The 14,462-nt window shown below is 46.4% G+C and overlaps 1 protein-coding gene across 1 annotated transcript in view; it reads right to left on the bottom strand.

The window, feature by feature from the left end:
- LOXHD1 (lipoxygenase homology domains 1) overlaps positions 1 to 14,462 on the bottom strand; it is a 485,723-nt gene that overhangs the window by 63,462 nt on the left and 407,799 nt on the right. The window contains exon 41 of the mRNA XM_033935008.1: positions 8,875 to 9,052. Coding sequence (XP_033790899.1) covers positions 8,875 to 9,052 — 178 coding nt within the window. The remainder of the gene's footprint in view (positions 1 to 8,874; positions 9,053 to 14,462) is intronic.

The raw sequence follows: 14,462 nt of genomic DNA, 5'->3' as shown, positions 1-14,462 counted from the left end.
GTAAATCGTTACCACAGTCTCATGTTGCTCTACCACAATGATTATAGTTTATGCTTTCTGATATGTTGCTCAGTCGGCGTCTTCAGGTTTTCACTGAGTTATTTCACCTCTGCAATAAATTTCAATTTACTAGCGTGGTTCCATCTACTTATTATACTAATACTCTACAGTTTAACTTATACATAACTATCTCAACATAGATAAATGAAATTTACCTTATCGTAGTTCATTTTATCATATAACAACAGCCGCAGCATGAGGTTCAAAACCTCCATAGCAACTCTCTCCTCCTCCAAACTAAAGGCAGACTACACCTTCCCACCATGCAATGCCTTATGCAGACACCATGCCCGGCATGACGTGGGCATCGGCGCTCTTTCTGACGTCACTTCTGGGACCCTCACCTAAGAAGTGACGTCAAAGGGTGCTGCTTACGCCGGAGAAGTTAAAAAGGTACAGGGAAGGGGGGCGCGTGTGTGTGGGCGAACAGGGAAGAGGGAGAGGAAGGGGCACCACTGTGCCACTGCATGTGGGGTTACGTCTTCCACAGAAAAATATCGTTATTACCATATTCTCCCCAAATAATCTAGAAAGAAAGAAAAAATGAAGACAGGTGATACAATATTACCTATCCAGTCCGCCCATCCATGTCATTTACTAACCCTTCCTCTCCTTTAGAGATCCTATGTACTTGCCTCAAGCTTTTTTGAATTCAGATATAGTCACCCAATGTAATTTCAAAAATACAGGTGTGACCCTTTGAAACCTTGTGTAGTAAAATCTCAGTTATCCGACACCCATGAGGCTTGGTGGATACCGGATAACTGTTGTTTTGGTTAATTGAGAGTGTGTTAGAAACCATTAGAGAATGACACGGGGAAAAAAATCTGTAGCCGTCACTGCCCTGTCACCGGACCACCGTCCCCTTCACCGCCCCGTCCCCGCAGCATCCATCCACCCTTCCCTCTCGGCACCTCACTGCGCTTCGGCACCCCTTGCGCGGTCCGTGCATCTCCCTCCTCCTTACCTTCGCAGCGCATTTTTAAGGTTTCAGACTTGTTAGAAGCTGCCGGAGTGTTCGTGCAGTCGCATGCGTGTGTTGGCGGAAGCTTCTCCTCTGACGCAACCAGAAGGTATACTTCAGAGGAAAGGCGGGAGAGGGGAGATATGATAGAGATGTTTAAATACCTATGTGGCGTAAATGTACATGAGTCGAATCTCTTTCATTTGAAAGGAAATGAGAGGGCATAGGATGAAGTTAAAAGGTGATAGGCTCAAGAGTAATCTGAGGAAATACTTTTTTTTACAGAAAGGGAGGAAGAGGCGTGGAATGGTCTCCCAGTAGAGGTGATGGAGACAGAGACTGTGTCTGATTTCAAGAAAGCCTGGGATAGGCACGTGGGATCTGTTGGAGAGAGGAAGAGATAGTGGTTACTGTGGATGGGCAGACTGGATGGGCTATTTGGTCTTTATCTGCCGTCATGTTTCTGTGTTTCTATAACCATAATGCTCTATGATCTCACAAAGCAGGTGTAAATAGCCTTAGCCTATAGGAAGAGGAGATGCAAATGTTAAGAGCCTTAGCCAATAGGGAGAGGAGGAGATAGTGGATGCTGCAGATGGGAAGACTGGATGGGCCATTTGGCCTTTATCTGCCATCATGTTACTATGTTTCTATAACCATGAAGTTCTATGATATCACAATGCAGGTGTAAAGAGCCTTAGCCTATAGGAAGAGGAGATGCAAATGTTAAGAGCCTTAGCCAATAGGGAGAGGAGGAGATAGTGGATGCTGCAGATGGGAAGACTGGATGGGCCATTTGGCCTTTATCTGCCATCATACTTCTATGTTTCTATAACCATAAAGCTCTATGACATCACAATGCAGGTGTAAAGAGCCTTAGCCTATAGGAAGAGGAGATGCAAATGTTAAGAGCCTTAGCCAATAGGGAGAGGAGGAGATAGTGGATGCTGCAGATAGGCAGACATTTCCTTGGGCTTACTATCTGCCAACAAGAGCCGTTTTATTCTCATGGGCCCTGCTGCAGACACAAGTGCGTTAATCTTTAGTAAAAAGATGCCCTAGGGTATTTTGTCTAGCTATTAACCCAAATTTGGTCATATTTTGATTACGATTGCCAAGTGAGCCCCATACCTTCACCTCTCATAACACTAAGATGAGTTCTAAACTAGCTTATTTATTCTGAGAACTTTCCGCCTGATATTCAGACTGCAGGAGATAGTTGGCAGTCTCCTGCGGGCCATAGTGAACCCGGAAATTCAATGCCAGCACCATATCTGGCAACTGGCATTGAATTTATATTCTTTTTTGGGGGGCTAGTCAAGACATAGCCGGCTAAGCTGATATTCATTACTGGCTGGCTAAGTCACAGCGGCCAAGGATAGACCTGCGTTTTAGATGGTGTCCGCATTAATATGCTGGCTGTGACTAGGGTGTCAAAGGATCCTAGGAAATTGCATTACAGTATCTGATCCTTGGGAAATGTCTGCAGATAGACTGAAAGGGGGCCCGCCTTTTGCTTAGCCCTTGGGCTAGATTCACTAAGCCCACCGATCCTGTCCCGACCACTTTGCAACCTCGACCCGATTCGCTAACCTTCCTCCCAAGCGTATCCGCACCCGATCCGATCCGCACACGCAGATGAGGGGAAACGGCATGCAACGTAGGAAGGGCCTCGATTCACTAAAAAAAAAAATGTAGGCACACCGACTGGGCCGGCCGATCCAAAACCAAGTGACTGCTGAGGACAGTCGCTCTCGACCTTTCCTGCCCTGAAATACCAGCCCTTCAGCCCTGAAAAAACCCTGCTCTCTGCCGCCCCGCCTGCCTTGTTTGTTCAAGCAACAAGCCTGCTTCTCCGTCCGCTAAAAATAGTTGGTTTGCCTACTAACTTGAAGGGTACTCAGGGCACAGGGGTAAAGGAGTCAGGGCTCACATTTAAAGGGCCTTTTTGCAATCCTTCTTTGGGTCAGAATAATTTGGATTTTCATACAACTCCTGAATTTGTATAACGCTCTCTGAACTTGTTTCAGAGTTACACATTTTGTACTAATAGAAAAACTGAGAAGCTGTATCTATTAGCCAAATTCCACCTCCTTTTCGCCGAGGCCGTCCTACTATCAAGTTTAGAAAGATCAGTATCAAAACTGCAGAATTTTCTGCACCAGTGGCCAAAGGTTCACTGTAAAATAATTGTGAGGACCTCTGAAAGGGGGTTTTCATGCGAGGGACCTGAAACTGAAAGCTGAGTCTAGACTACACCGTTTATGTTGTAAACTTTTGCGTCTGTGGAGAAAAGTGCAGCTCTGACTTTCCTGCTCTCTGCCGCCCTTCCCCGCAGTGCAGCCCTGCTTTAAACCCACACTGCAGGGAGGGCGGTAGAGAGCAGGAGAGTCAGGGTGGGTTTCGTGTTCTGTTCCGTAGTCTAGCTGCCCCACAGGTAAACTGGACAGTTCCCCCCTCCCCTCATGGCGCGCATGAACTTGCTTTTTAAAAAGAGGCTGCAGCGAGTCCCGGTGAAGAAGTGGAGATGAGATCAGGCCCAGCTCAGCCCTCGATCATGTCCACCTTTGCCTGCCATTACTTTGCCGCCCCTCCCCCTTTGTTTTGACCTCGCTTGTGCAGGAGAACGGCGCATGTGCGGATCGCCAACAATGATGGTCTGTGCATGCGTCGTGATCGGTCTTCAGCGATCCATGGGATCGCTTGTGGGTGTGTGTCCGATTTTGTAATTTGCATGCGGAGCCTTTAGTGGATCAGTCGCCCGGCAAGACTCGGCCATGGATTGGAACTGGATCAGACAGGTAAGGGGGTTTTAGTGAATCTAGCTCCTAAACACCATGGGCTAGATTCATGAAGACCACTGATCAAGTTCCAACCACTGAGCGACCCTTTGCGATCCGATTTCCATCCAACCCGATTCACTAACCTCTGTCCCGATCATCCTCCGATCTGAGCATGCAAATGAGGGGGAACGGCATTCAAATGTAAGCAGGCAGCAATTCACTATAAAAAATGAGGGACTGGGCTGACCGATCCCCAAATAAGCAACTGATGAGGACCAGTCACTCAGGTCCTTTCCGACTGCCCTGCCTTCTGCCGCCCTGCTCTCTGCCCCGATCAAATGCTCTCTGCCCCATCTGCCCTCTTCCCCGCAGTGGAAGCCCATGGTTATAACCCACAGGTTTAAAGCGGGTTAAAACCACGGGCTCGCGAAAAAAAGTAAAAAGCTCTGCCGGGCACGTAGGGCCAGCGCATGTGCACACCATCTACACTAGCACGGGTGTCCATCCTTTTGACTTCCCTGGGCCGCATTGGCCGAAAAAAAAATTTTCTGGGGCCGCACAAACGCGCAAACACTGCAGCAAGACAGAGGAGGGAGCCGGCAAGACAGTAAACACCAGGGGGCAGCAGAGGAAAACACTGCATCGCCCTCGACCGGGGCCGCACAAAATACTTCACGGGGCTGCATGCAGCCCTCGGTCCGCAGGTTGGACACCCCTGATCTACAGCGATCCCTGCAGTTGTTGGGGGGGCGTGATTCCGATCGCCCTCATTTGCATGAAGGCGATTCGTGAATCAGCCCCCTGGACACGGATCGGATCAGAACCCTCACGAATAGCGCCTGGGGCGGTGGCACCCCTCCCCCGCACTCTTCTTCGCCCCCCACTCCTTCCTGCCCCCACCTTTGCACCTTTTTAATTTTCCCAGCACGAGCAGCATTACAAACTTGCTGCCCGTGTCATGTCAGCTGTCGCTCTGACGTCGCTTCCGAGGCACGGGACCTAGAAGTGATGTCAGAGAGAGCCGACACCAACGTGGGCAGCAAATTCGTGATACTGCTCACGCCGGGAAAATTAAAGAGATACGAGGGAAGTGAAGGGGCGCACGCACATGGCAGGGAGGCTCAGGAAGGAATGGGGGGGGGGGGCGCTCCCCACCCAGACAGTGCCCGGGTGCGGACTACCCTCACCCCTCCCGTTAGTATGCCACTGTACATACATACAGACAAGGATGCACACACACACATATAGCTCTCTCTATAGGATACATTCCCACACCCCTCCTCAGCTACTCTTTCTCCTTATACGCACCAGAAAGCAGACACAGAGAAATAGCTCTGTGACAACTCTCTCTCTACCAAGGATCTGGGTGTCAATGTAGACAATACGATGAAAACTTCCACCCAATGTGTGGCGGCAGCCAAAAAAACAAACAAAGCTAGAAATTATTAAAAAAGGGACTAAGAATGTTATAATGATTCTGTATCGCTTCATGGTGCGACCTTACGTGGAGTATTGCATTCAATTTAGTCTCCTTATCTCAAGAAAGATATAGCAATGCTAGAAAAGGTTCAAAGAAGAGCGACTAAGATGATAAATGGGATGGAACTCCTCTCGTATTAGGAAAGACTGAAAAGGTTAGGACTCTTCAACTTGGAAAAGAGACGGCTGAGGGGAGATATGATTGAAGTCTACAAAATCCTGAGTGGAGTAGAACAGGTACAAGTGGATCAATTTTTCACTCCGTCAGAAATTACAAAGACTAGGGGACACTCAATGAAGTTACAGGGAAATATTTTTAAAACCAATAGGAGGAAATATTTTTTTCACTCAGAGAATAGTTAAGCTCTGGAACACGTTGCCAGAGGATGTGGTAAGAGCGGACAGCATGGCTGGTTTTAAGAAAGGTTTGGACAAGTTCCTGGAGGAAAAGTCCATAGTCTCTTATTGAAAAGACATGGGGGAAGCCACTGCTTGTCCTGGATCGGTAGCATGGAATGTTGCTACTCTTTGGGTTTCCGTAATCTTTTGTTACTCTTTGGGATTCCAGAATCTTGCTATTCTTTAGGATTCTGAATGGAATGTTGCTACACCTTGGGTTTTGGCCAGGTACTAGTGACCTGGATTGTCCACCGTGAGAACGGGCTGCTGGGCTTGATGGACCATTGGTCTGACCCAGTAAGGCTATTCTTATGTTTTTAATTCAGCCTTTGTAAATTTTCAAAAAGGCCAATTTAGGGGGGGGGGGGAGTTAGCAATGCTGGGCTACCATTAAGACTTGTTATTTTACTGTTAACCCAGGTCATTAGTAATTACCGTATTTTCACGCATATAACGCGCGCGTTATACGCGTTTTTACCTACCGCGCATACCCTTATACGCGTGAGCGCGGTATACAAAATTTTTTTTACATAGTTCCCACCCCGCCCGACGCCCGATTCACCCCCCCCAGCAGGACCGCTCGCACCCCCACCCCGAACAACCGCTCGCACGTGCTCCCACCCGCACCCGCATCCATGATCGGAGCAAGAGGGAGCCCAAGCCCTCTTGCCCGGCCGACTCCCCAACTCCCCGACAATATCGGGCCAGGAGGGAGCCCAAACCCTTCTGGCCACGGCGACCCCCTACCGCCACCCCGCACTACATTACGGGCAGGAGGGATCCCAGGCTCTCCTGCCCTCGACGCAAACCCCCATCCCTCCAACGACCGCCCCCCCCCAAGAACCTCCGACCGCCCCCCCAGCCGACCCGCGACCCCCCTGGCCGACCCCCACGACACCCCCACCCCACTTCCCCGTACCTTTGGTAGTTTGCCGGACAGACGAGAGCCAAACCCGCCTGTCCGGCAGGCAGCCAACGACGGAATGAGGCCGGATTGGCCCATCCGTCCCAAAGCTCCGCCTACTGGTGGGGCCTAAGGCGCGTGGGGCAATCAGAATAGGCCCTGGAGCCTTAGGTCCCAACTGGGGGCGCGGCCTGAGGCACATGGGCCCAACCCGACGGGCGGGCGAAAGGAGAGTCGGGACAGTGCACGGAGATGCGGGGCAGTGCACGGAAAGTCAGGGCGGGTGAACGGAGAGTCGGGACAGCGCACAGAGAGTCGGGGCAGTGCATGGAAAGTCAGGGCGGGTGAACGGAGAGTCGGGACAGCGCACGGAGAGGCGGGGCAGTGCACGGAAAGTCAGGGAGGGTGAACGGAGAGTCGGGACAGCGCACGGAGAGTCGGGGCAGTGCACGGAAAGTCAGGGAGGGTGAACGGAGAGTCGGGACAGCGCACGGAGAGGCGGGGAGGGCGAAAGGAGAGTCGGGGTGTCCAGAGGAGAGTCGGGGCGGGCGAAAGGACAGTCGGGCTGCATGCGCGGTATACCCGTGTGCGAGGTATACAAAAGTTTTTGTACATAAAATCGTGGTTTCTGCGCGCTATACCCGTGTGCGCGTTTTACACGGGTGCGCGTTATCTGTGTGAAAATACGGTAGATCTCATTGCATAAAATGGGCCTTATGCTAAAAAATATGAGTTATAGTAAAATAACCCATAGACCACATCAATAATTCCCCCCACCCCCAACTCTCAAAAGTTAAGGATGCAAACCTTTTGAGTATCAGCTTCATCATTAATTAGCCTTCCTTGGACACTGTGAAGGGTTTGCTCGGTGTTAGAAAAGTTCAAGGTTTCACTGCACTGTATGAACTGTCACCTATGAATACAAACTACTGAGTACAAACTTGAGGATCTGCAGTGATTTTGCCATATCTAAGCTTTCCAAACCATAGTGCTGCTGAATGCTCACGTATTAAAACATCTTTATTAGAACATAAAAATTGCCGCAGCTTGGTCAGACCAGTGGTCCATCGTGCCCAGCAGTCCACTCATGCGACGGCCCCTAGGTCAAAGACCAGTGCTCTAAATGAGTCCAGCCTCACCTGCGTACGTTCCGGTTCAGCAGGGACTTGTCTAACTGTGTCTTTAATCCTTGGAGGGTGTTTTCCCCTACAACAGACTCCGGAAGAGCCTTCCAGTTTTCTACCACTCTCTGGGTGACAAAGATCATCCTTATGTTTTTACGGAATCTATCCCCTTTTAACTTTATAGAGTGCCCTCTCGTCCTCCCTACCTTGGAGAGGGTGAACAACCTGTCCTTATCTACTAAGTCTATTCCCTTCATTATCTTGAATGTTTCGATCGTGTCCCCTCTCAGTCTCCTCTTTTCAAGGGAGAAGAGACCCAGTTTCTCTAATCGCTCACTGTACAGCGGCTCCTCCAGCCCCTTAACCATTTTAATCACTTTTCTCTGGACCCTTTCGAGTAGTACTGTGTCTTTCTTCGTGTATGGTGACCAGTGCTGGACGCAGTATTCCAGGTGAGGGTGCACCATGACCCGGTACAGCGGCACGATAACCTTCTCTGATCTGTTCGTCATCCCCTTCTTAATCATTCCTAGCATTGTTCGCCCCTCATTTGTCGTACCAATATCCAGATCATTTATATGTTGAAGAGCACGGATCCAAGCACCGAGCCCTGCGGTACCCCACTGGTGATGCTCTTCCAGTCCGAGTATTGTCCATTTACCCCCCACTCTCTGTTTCCTATACGCCAGCCAGTATTTCACCCCTCGATTCCATGGCTCGCAATATGTTGCTCCGACAAAAGTTATCAACCAACAAATAATTCAGTTTGCTAAAAATGCCCTCATAAAATAAAGGAAATGAGCACAGGGCATCCGCATGCTGTCTATCTCTGCCCTCATAGTTCATGTAAGGTTCATCAAGAGTGATGCAATCCACTGAAGGCTGAGGAACCAGATACGGCAATTTTGAATGTAGAGATACAATCTTGGAAACAGTTAACATCAAGAAATAAAGTATTACGGTCTTGTCTTGCAAGCAGCTATGGTGTTGGGGCTTGAAGAGTTTGCAGCCGTGCATGCTTAAATCAATGGGTATAATGACCCTCTTAAATTAAGAGAGAAAAAAAAAAAAATAGAAGCAAGGATTACAGCTGACACAGCTAACAATAAAGAAGAAACCTCATTTGGGTGAAAAGAAAGAAACCAGCTGATTGGAGCTCACCTGAAAGGTCAGTGGTTTTAACGTTGATGATGTAGAGTGTGCTCTCCATCATTTCCTCCTCGTCTATCACTGCTGTCATCTCACATGTCAACAACTTCTTTGCTCCCCGAGTCTTGGACAGCCAGTCGTTGTAGGTGAATGTGGCCTCCTCGTGCGTAGACAGGTTTTTCATGGTGATCTGGGAAAAGCAGTGAGTGATATATGGATAAGTAAGAATATTAAGAACATTAACGCTAATATTTTTCAGAACTATCTGCCTCATCTCTTACCTCATGAAAAAAAAGTTTGTATTTTTTAAATAATTCTTTATTCATTTTTGCATCTCACAACAAGTGAATTAAACATAATATAAACAATTTCCACATATCACTTATTTTTACAATCAAATATTCTTATATGATAAATTAAATATCCCCTTTTTATTATCAATCCTATTCCAAATGATATACATTCCCCACCCCACCCCCACATATATACTACCCATGATCATTAGAATAAATAGTCAATGGTCCCCATATTTTTTTAAAATTATGAATATTCCCTTGTTGTAACGCTATCATCTTTTCCATCTTATATATGTGACAAACTGAATTCCACCAAAATGTATAGTTTAATTTAGTATAATCTTTCCAATTTTGAGTAATTTGTTGCATGGCGACCCCTGTCAATATTAATAATAACTTGTTATTATTTGCAGAAATCGGGCTCTGAGTTCTCATTGCTGTACCAAATAATATAGTGTCATACGAGAGTCCTACATGATTTTCTAATAATGTATTAATTTGGGGCCAAATTAGTTTCCAAAAAGCATTTACACAAAGACAAAAAAAAATCAAATGATCTAACGTCCCAACTTCTAATCTACAATGCCAGCATCTATTGGATCTAGCGCTATCTAACTTTTGTAAACGTGTAGGGGTCCATAAAACTCGATGTAACAAAAACATCCACGTTTGACTCATAGATGCTGACCTTGAGACCTTAATCTCCAGGACCAAAATCGTGGTCATTGAGATGCAGAAATTGTCTGTCCAATCTCAATACTCCAAATATCCCTAAGTCCAGTTTTCTTTTTTGAAAAAAAAGTTTTATTTTGGCGAATAGGTTTGTTTTCTATATATATGCTAAATTTTAAAAAAAAGTTCAAATAGTAAAAATGCAGGTTTTAGGAATTCTATAAGCGTTGGAGTGGTTACTGCTGCTGCCAGCACTACCACTTCCCTTAAGAGGACATTCCAGGCACCAACCACCCTCTGTGAAAAATAATTTCCTCAGTCTACCACCCCTCAACCTCAATACATGTCCTCTAGCTTTACCATGTTCCCTTCTCTGGACAAATATGCACGGTCTGTGTCCCATATATGGTGATTCGATGTAGGATGGGCTGGGGTGGGCAGCAATGTGAACTCCACTAATATGGAACATGAGGATGTTACCGGCCAGACTTTATGGCAGATATCCTGCAAACAAAGGGATGGTTGGATAGGCTGGAGTGAGACTGAACGTCAACTTCAGCATTTGGAACCTAGGACACTACCAGACTTTACAGTATACAGCCCAGAAATATCAAAGAAGAGACAAGTTCATCTAATCATGTAATTTTTAATGGGTAAACTGGATGGACAGTTCAGGTCTTTATCTGCCGTCATTTACTATGTTACTATGTAATCCCTTTCAAATATTTAAATGTCTCTTCTAGCCATATTCAGGTCTTCCAATCTCTTCCTGTATGTCTTTTGTTGCAGGCCCCATACCATTTTTGTCACTTTCCTTTGGACTGCTTCAAGTCTTTTTACATCCATAACCAGATATGGCTTCCAAAACCAAACACAATGCTCCAAGTGAGGCTTCACCAAGGACTTGTATGGGGCATCAACATCTTTTTTTCTGCTAGTCATGCCTCTCTCTATAAAGCCTAGTGTAACCAAGGTTATAAAAAATATTTCTGTACCTTTAAAAATTCAGAGCTGTAAATGTCACTTTTGGAATTCTGAACGGCACAGCTTTTTCTCTAGGAAGTCAGAAGTGGCTAGTTTTCTAAACTGCCAAGGAGAGCAGTTGAGCTTGGGTGGGTTTTCTGTGTAGACAGCTGTGTGTTGGAAGTTGTCTGTGTTTTTTAAGGTAAATTTTGAATTTATTGAAGAACAGTAGTAATTTAGTTTTGGTTAGAATACTGTATCCGGTTTGGGGTAATTTGTATAGTAACAATAGTATTTCTGAAACATTTATTCAATGTTTTTTTTTTTTTTCAAGTTTTAACCCAGGTGACATGCACTTGTGTTTTGGGGTTATAAGAGGTTTATTGAAATATTAGTTGATTGTGGGTGGGTATAGTTTAGGGCTATCTAAATGATCTATTCTTTTATATAGTTAGTTTAAAGTGGAATCTTGGGGAGTAGTTAGGGTTTTCCTTTATTGATTTGTTAATAGATAGAGTAGTAGGGAATCAACTAGAACTGCAATCAAACGCTAGCCTACGCAAGAAAGAAAGAAGAAGAGAAAAATAAACACCTGTTTGCCTGAAGTCATCTGTCCTGGACCTGTGTGTGATTGGACATTATAAAAAAAACTTCTCCTGAGCTACAGTTGTGGTAACTGTAATATATTCTTAATTTTAAATGCATATTAAATTTATTTTATTTGAAATATTTGAGTGAAATAATTTTTTATGCAGCTTTGGCTATTTCTTGAGTAACTGGAAATTGCCTGGGTTTCACTAGTATCCTTCTGGCTATGGCCACCAACTTGTCGCACTGTTTTATCTCCTTTAAATCTTTAGATACTATCACTCCAAGGTCCCTCTCACCTCACTCTCTTGTCATATCTCTCAGGTAGTCTCCTATCTCTGTCAGCTCTGGAAAATAAGAAGCTACTTCTCTGAAACTGACTTCACCCACCTTCGTCCTGTCCCACATGGACTACTTTAATGCACTATTGAACGGATTGACAGCAAAAAATCTCCAGAGCCTACAAAATGCAGCAGACTCCTAAAAAACCTACATGCCCATGATGCGGTCTCAGAAGCACTATCATCAGTCCTCTAGTTACCCATTAACAAACGTTGTATCTTCAAGGGCCTAGTAATAACATACAAGTCTCTATGCAACATGGCACCCAGCTTCATATCAATCAAATTTCCTCCATATGTCCCAAACAGACCACTCAGCACCCAGGAGGAAACACATCTGCAAATACCTCTTGGTTGCACCCTCCAACTCCAGAGCACCAGATGCCTTTTCTACTCCCACTTCCTACCAAGCTATTGGAATCAATTGCTTCCTCACATCATGGAAACGTAGAAACATGATGGCAGATAAAGGCCAAATGGCCCATCCAGTCTGGCCATCTGCAATAACCATTATTTCTTCCTCTCTTTAAGAGATCCCACATGCCTCTCCCAGTCTTTCTTGAATTCAGACAGTCTCTGTTTCCACCACCTTTTCTGGGAGACTGTTCCACACATCTACCATCCTTTCTGTAAAAAAAATATTCCCTTAGATTACTCCTGAGCCTATCACCTCTTAACTTCATCCTAGGCCCTCTCATTCCAGAGCTTCCTTTCAAATGAAAGAGACTCGACTCATGCGCATTTACATCACATAGGTATTTAAATGTCTCTATCATATATATCATATCCCTTAAATGGCTTCTGAACTTCAAGAACATAATACATAAGAACATAAGCAGTGCCTCTCCTGGGTCAGACCAGAGGTCCATCATGCCCAGCAGTCTGCTCACGTGGTGGCCCATCAGGTCCAGGACCTGTATAGTAATCCTCTATCTATACCAGTGGTTCCCAAACCTGTCCTGAAGGACCCCCAGGCCAGTCGGGTTTTCAAGATAGCCCTAATGAATATGCATGGAGCAGATCTGCATTCCTGGCATCTCCATTATATGCAAATCTCTGTGATGCATATTCATTAGGGCTATCTTGAAAACCCGACTGGCCTGGGGATCCTCCAGGACAGGTTTGGGAACCACTGACCTATACCCTTCTATCCCCTTTTCCTTCAGGAAATTATCTAATCCCTTCTTGAACCCTAATACCATACTCTGTCCTATCATACCCTCTGGAAGCACATTCCAGGTACAAACATACCTCTTCCCATAAATCCAGTCACTCCCTTCCAACCAAATATATTCTAATGTACGCTGAACTAGATCTACTCTGTTTGTTAACTGAAGATGGAAATAACCGTATGTTAACTTAAAATGACCCCATTGACTGCATTTATTGAGTTACAATAACTGTCATGTGCCTTTCCTTTTATTTGACTTCCTTACACATCCAGGGTGGGTGGAGGGGAATGTATTATTGTTTGCTATACTTAATTATCTATATTATTGAAAAAAAATATGTACGTCTTCTATTAATTATGGGGAGGAGGGGGGAGAAAATGATTGTTTTTTGAATTATTTGTGTATCTAAAGTGCATTCTGTGTAGTGTTTATGTTTAAATTAATTATATGGCACTGTTAACATTTGAAAATTAATAAAGATTTATTAAAAAAAAAAAATGACCACATTGTATGTTAAACTTGACTCTGTATATCTAATGTTACTCTACATATGTAAATTCATAATTTGTTTGTCTTTGCACTTTGTCAACCATGTTACCCAATCTGAATTTGTTGGGGAGGACGGGATATGCGTTCTGTGTAGTGTTTATGTTTAAATTCATTATATGGCACTGTTAACATTTGAAAATTAATAAAGATTTATTTAAAAAAAAAAATGACTACATTGTATGTTAAACTTGACTCTGTATATTACATTACATTACATTACGGATTTCTATTCCGCCATCTAATGTTACTCTACATATGTAAATTCATAATTTGTTTGTCTTTGCACTTTGTCAACCATGCAGTGGCGTACCTAGGGGGGGGCGGGGGGGGCGGGCCGCCCCGGGTACCAGCCCTAAGGGGGTGTTCCCGGCCTTGCCGTTCAGTCCCCCGCCACCCCCGAAGGACCGCTCGCCCCCCTGGCCTCCCCGCACCACCTATGAACAGCCGCAGCAGGATCGCGAAGTCAGCGTCAGCATCCCTGCGCTGCTTCCTACGACGCGATCCCGCCCCTCCTCTGACGTCAGAGGAGGGGCGGGACCGTGGCGCAGGAAGCAGCAGGGATCGCTGACGCTGACTTCGCGATCCTGCTGCGGCTGTTCATAGGTGGTGCGGGGAGGCCAGGGGGGCGAGCGGTCCTTCGGGGGTGGCGGGGGACTGAACGGCAAGGCCGGGAACACCCCCTTAGGGCTGGTACCCGACGCTGACTTCGCGATCCTGCTGCGGCTGTTCATAGGTGGTGCGGGGAGGCCAGGGGGGCGAGCGGTCCTTCGGGGTGGGTCGGGGCATCAGGCCTTCAGGGTGGGGCGGGCGGGCAGGCAAGCAGGCTTTCAAGGGGGAGGGGGGTGACAGGCAGGCAGGCAGGCCTTCAAGGGGGGACAGGCCTTCGGGGGGGGGTGCAGACATTCAAGGGGTGCAGGCCTTCAAGGGGGGCAGGCAGGCCTTCAGGGGGGTGCAGACCTTCGGGTGGGGGGTGTAGGCCTTTGGGGGGGTGCAGACCTTCAAGGGAGTGCAGGCCTTCA

The sequence above is a fragment of the Geotrypetes seraphini genome, chromosome 1, assembly GCF_902459505.1.
Source record: "Geotrypetes seraphini chromosome 1, aGeoSer1.1, whole genome shotgun sequence".
NCBI classification, from domain to species: domain Eukaryota; kingdom Metazoa; phylum Chordata; class Amphibia; order Gymnophiona; family Dermophiidae; genus Geotrypetes; species Geotrypetes seraphini.
Note: the sequence above shows the minus strand (reverse complement) of the source record. Positions and strands in the feature narration are given on the sequence as shown.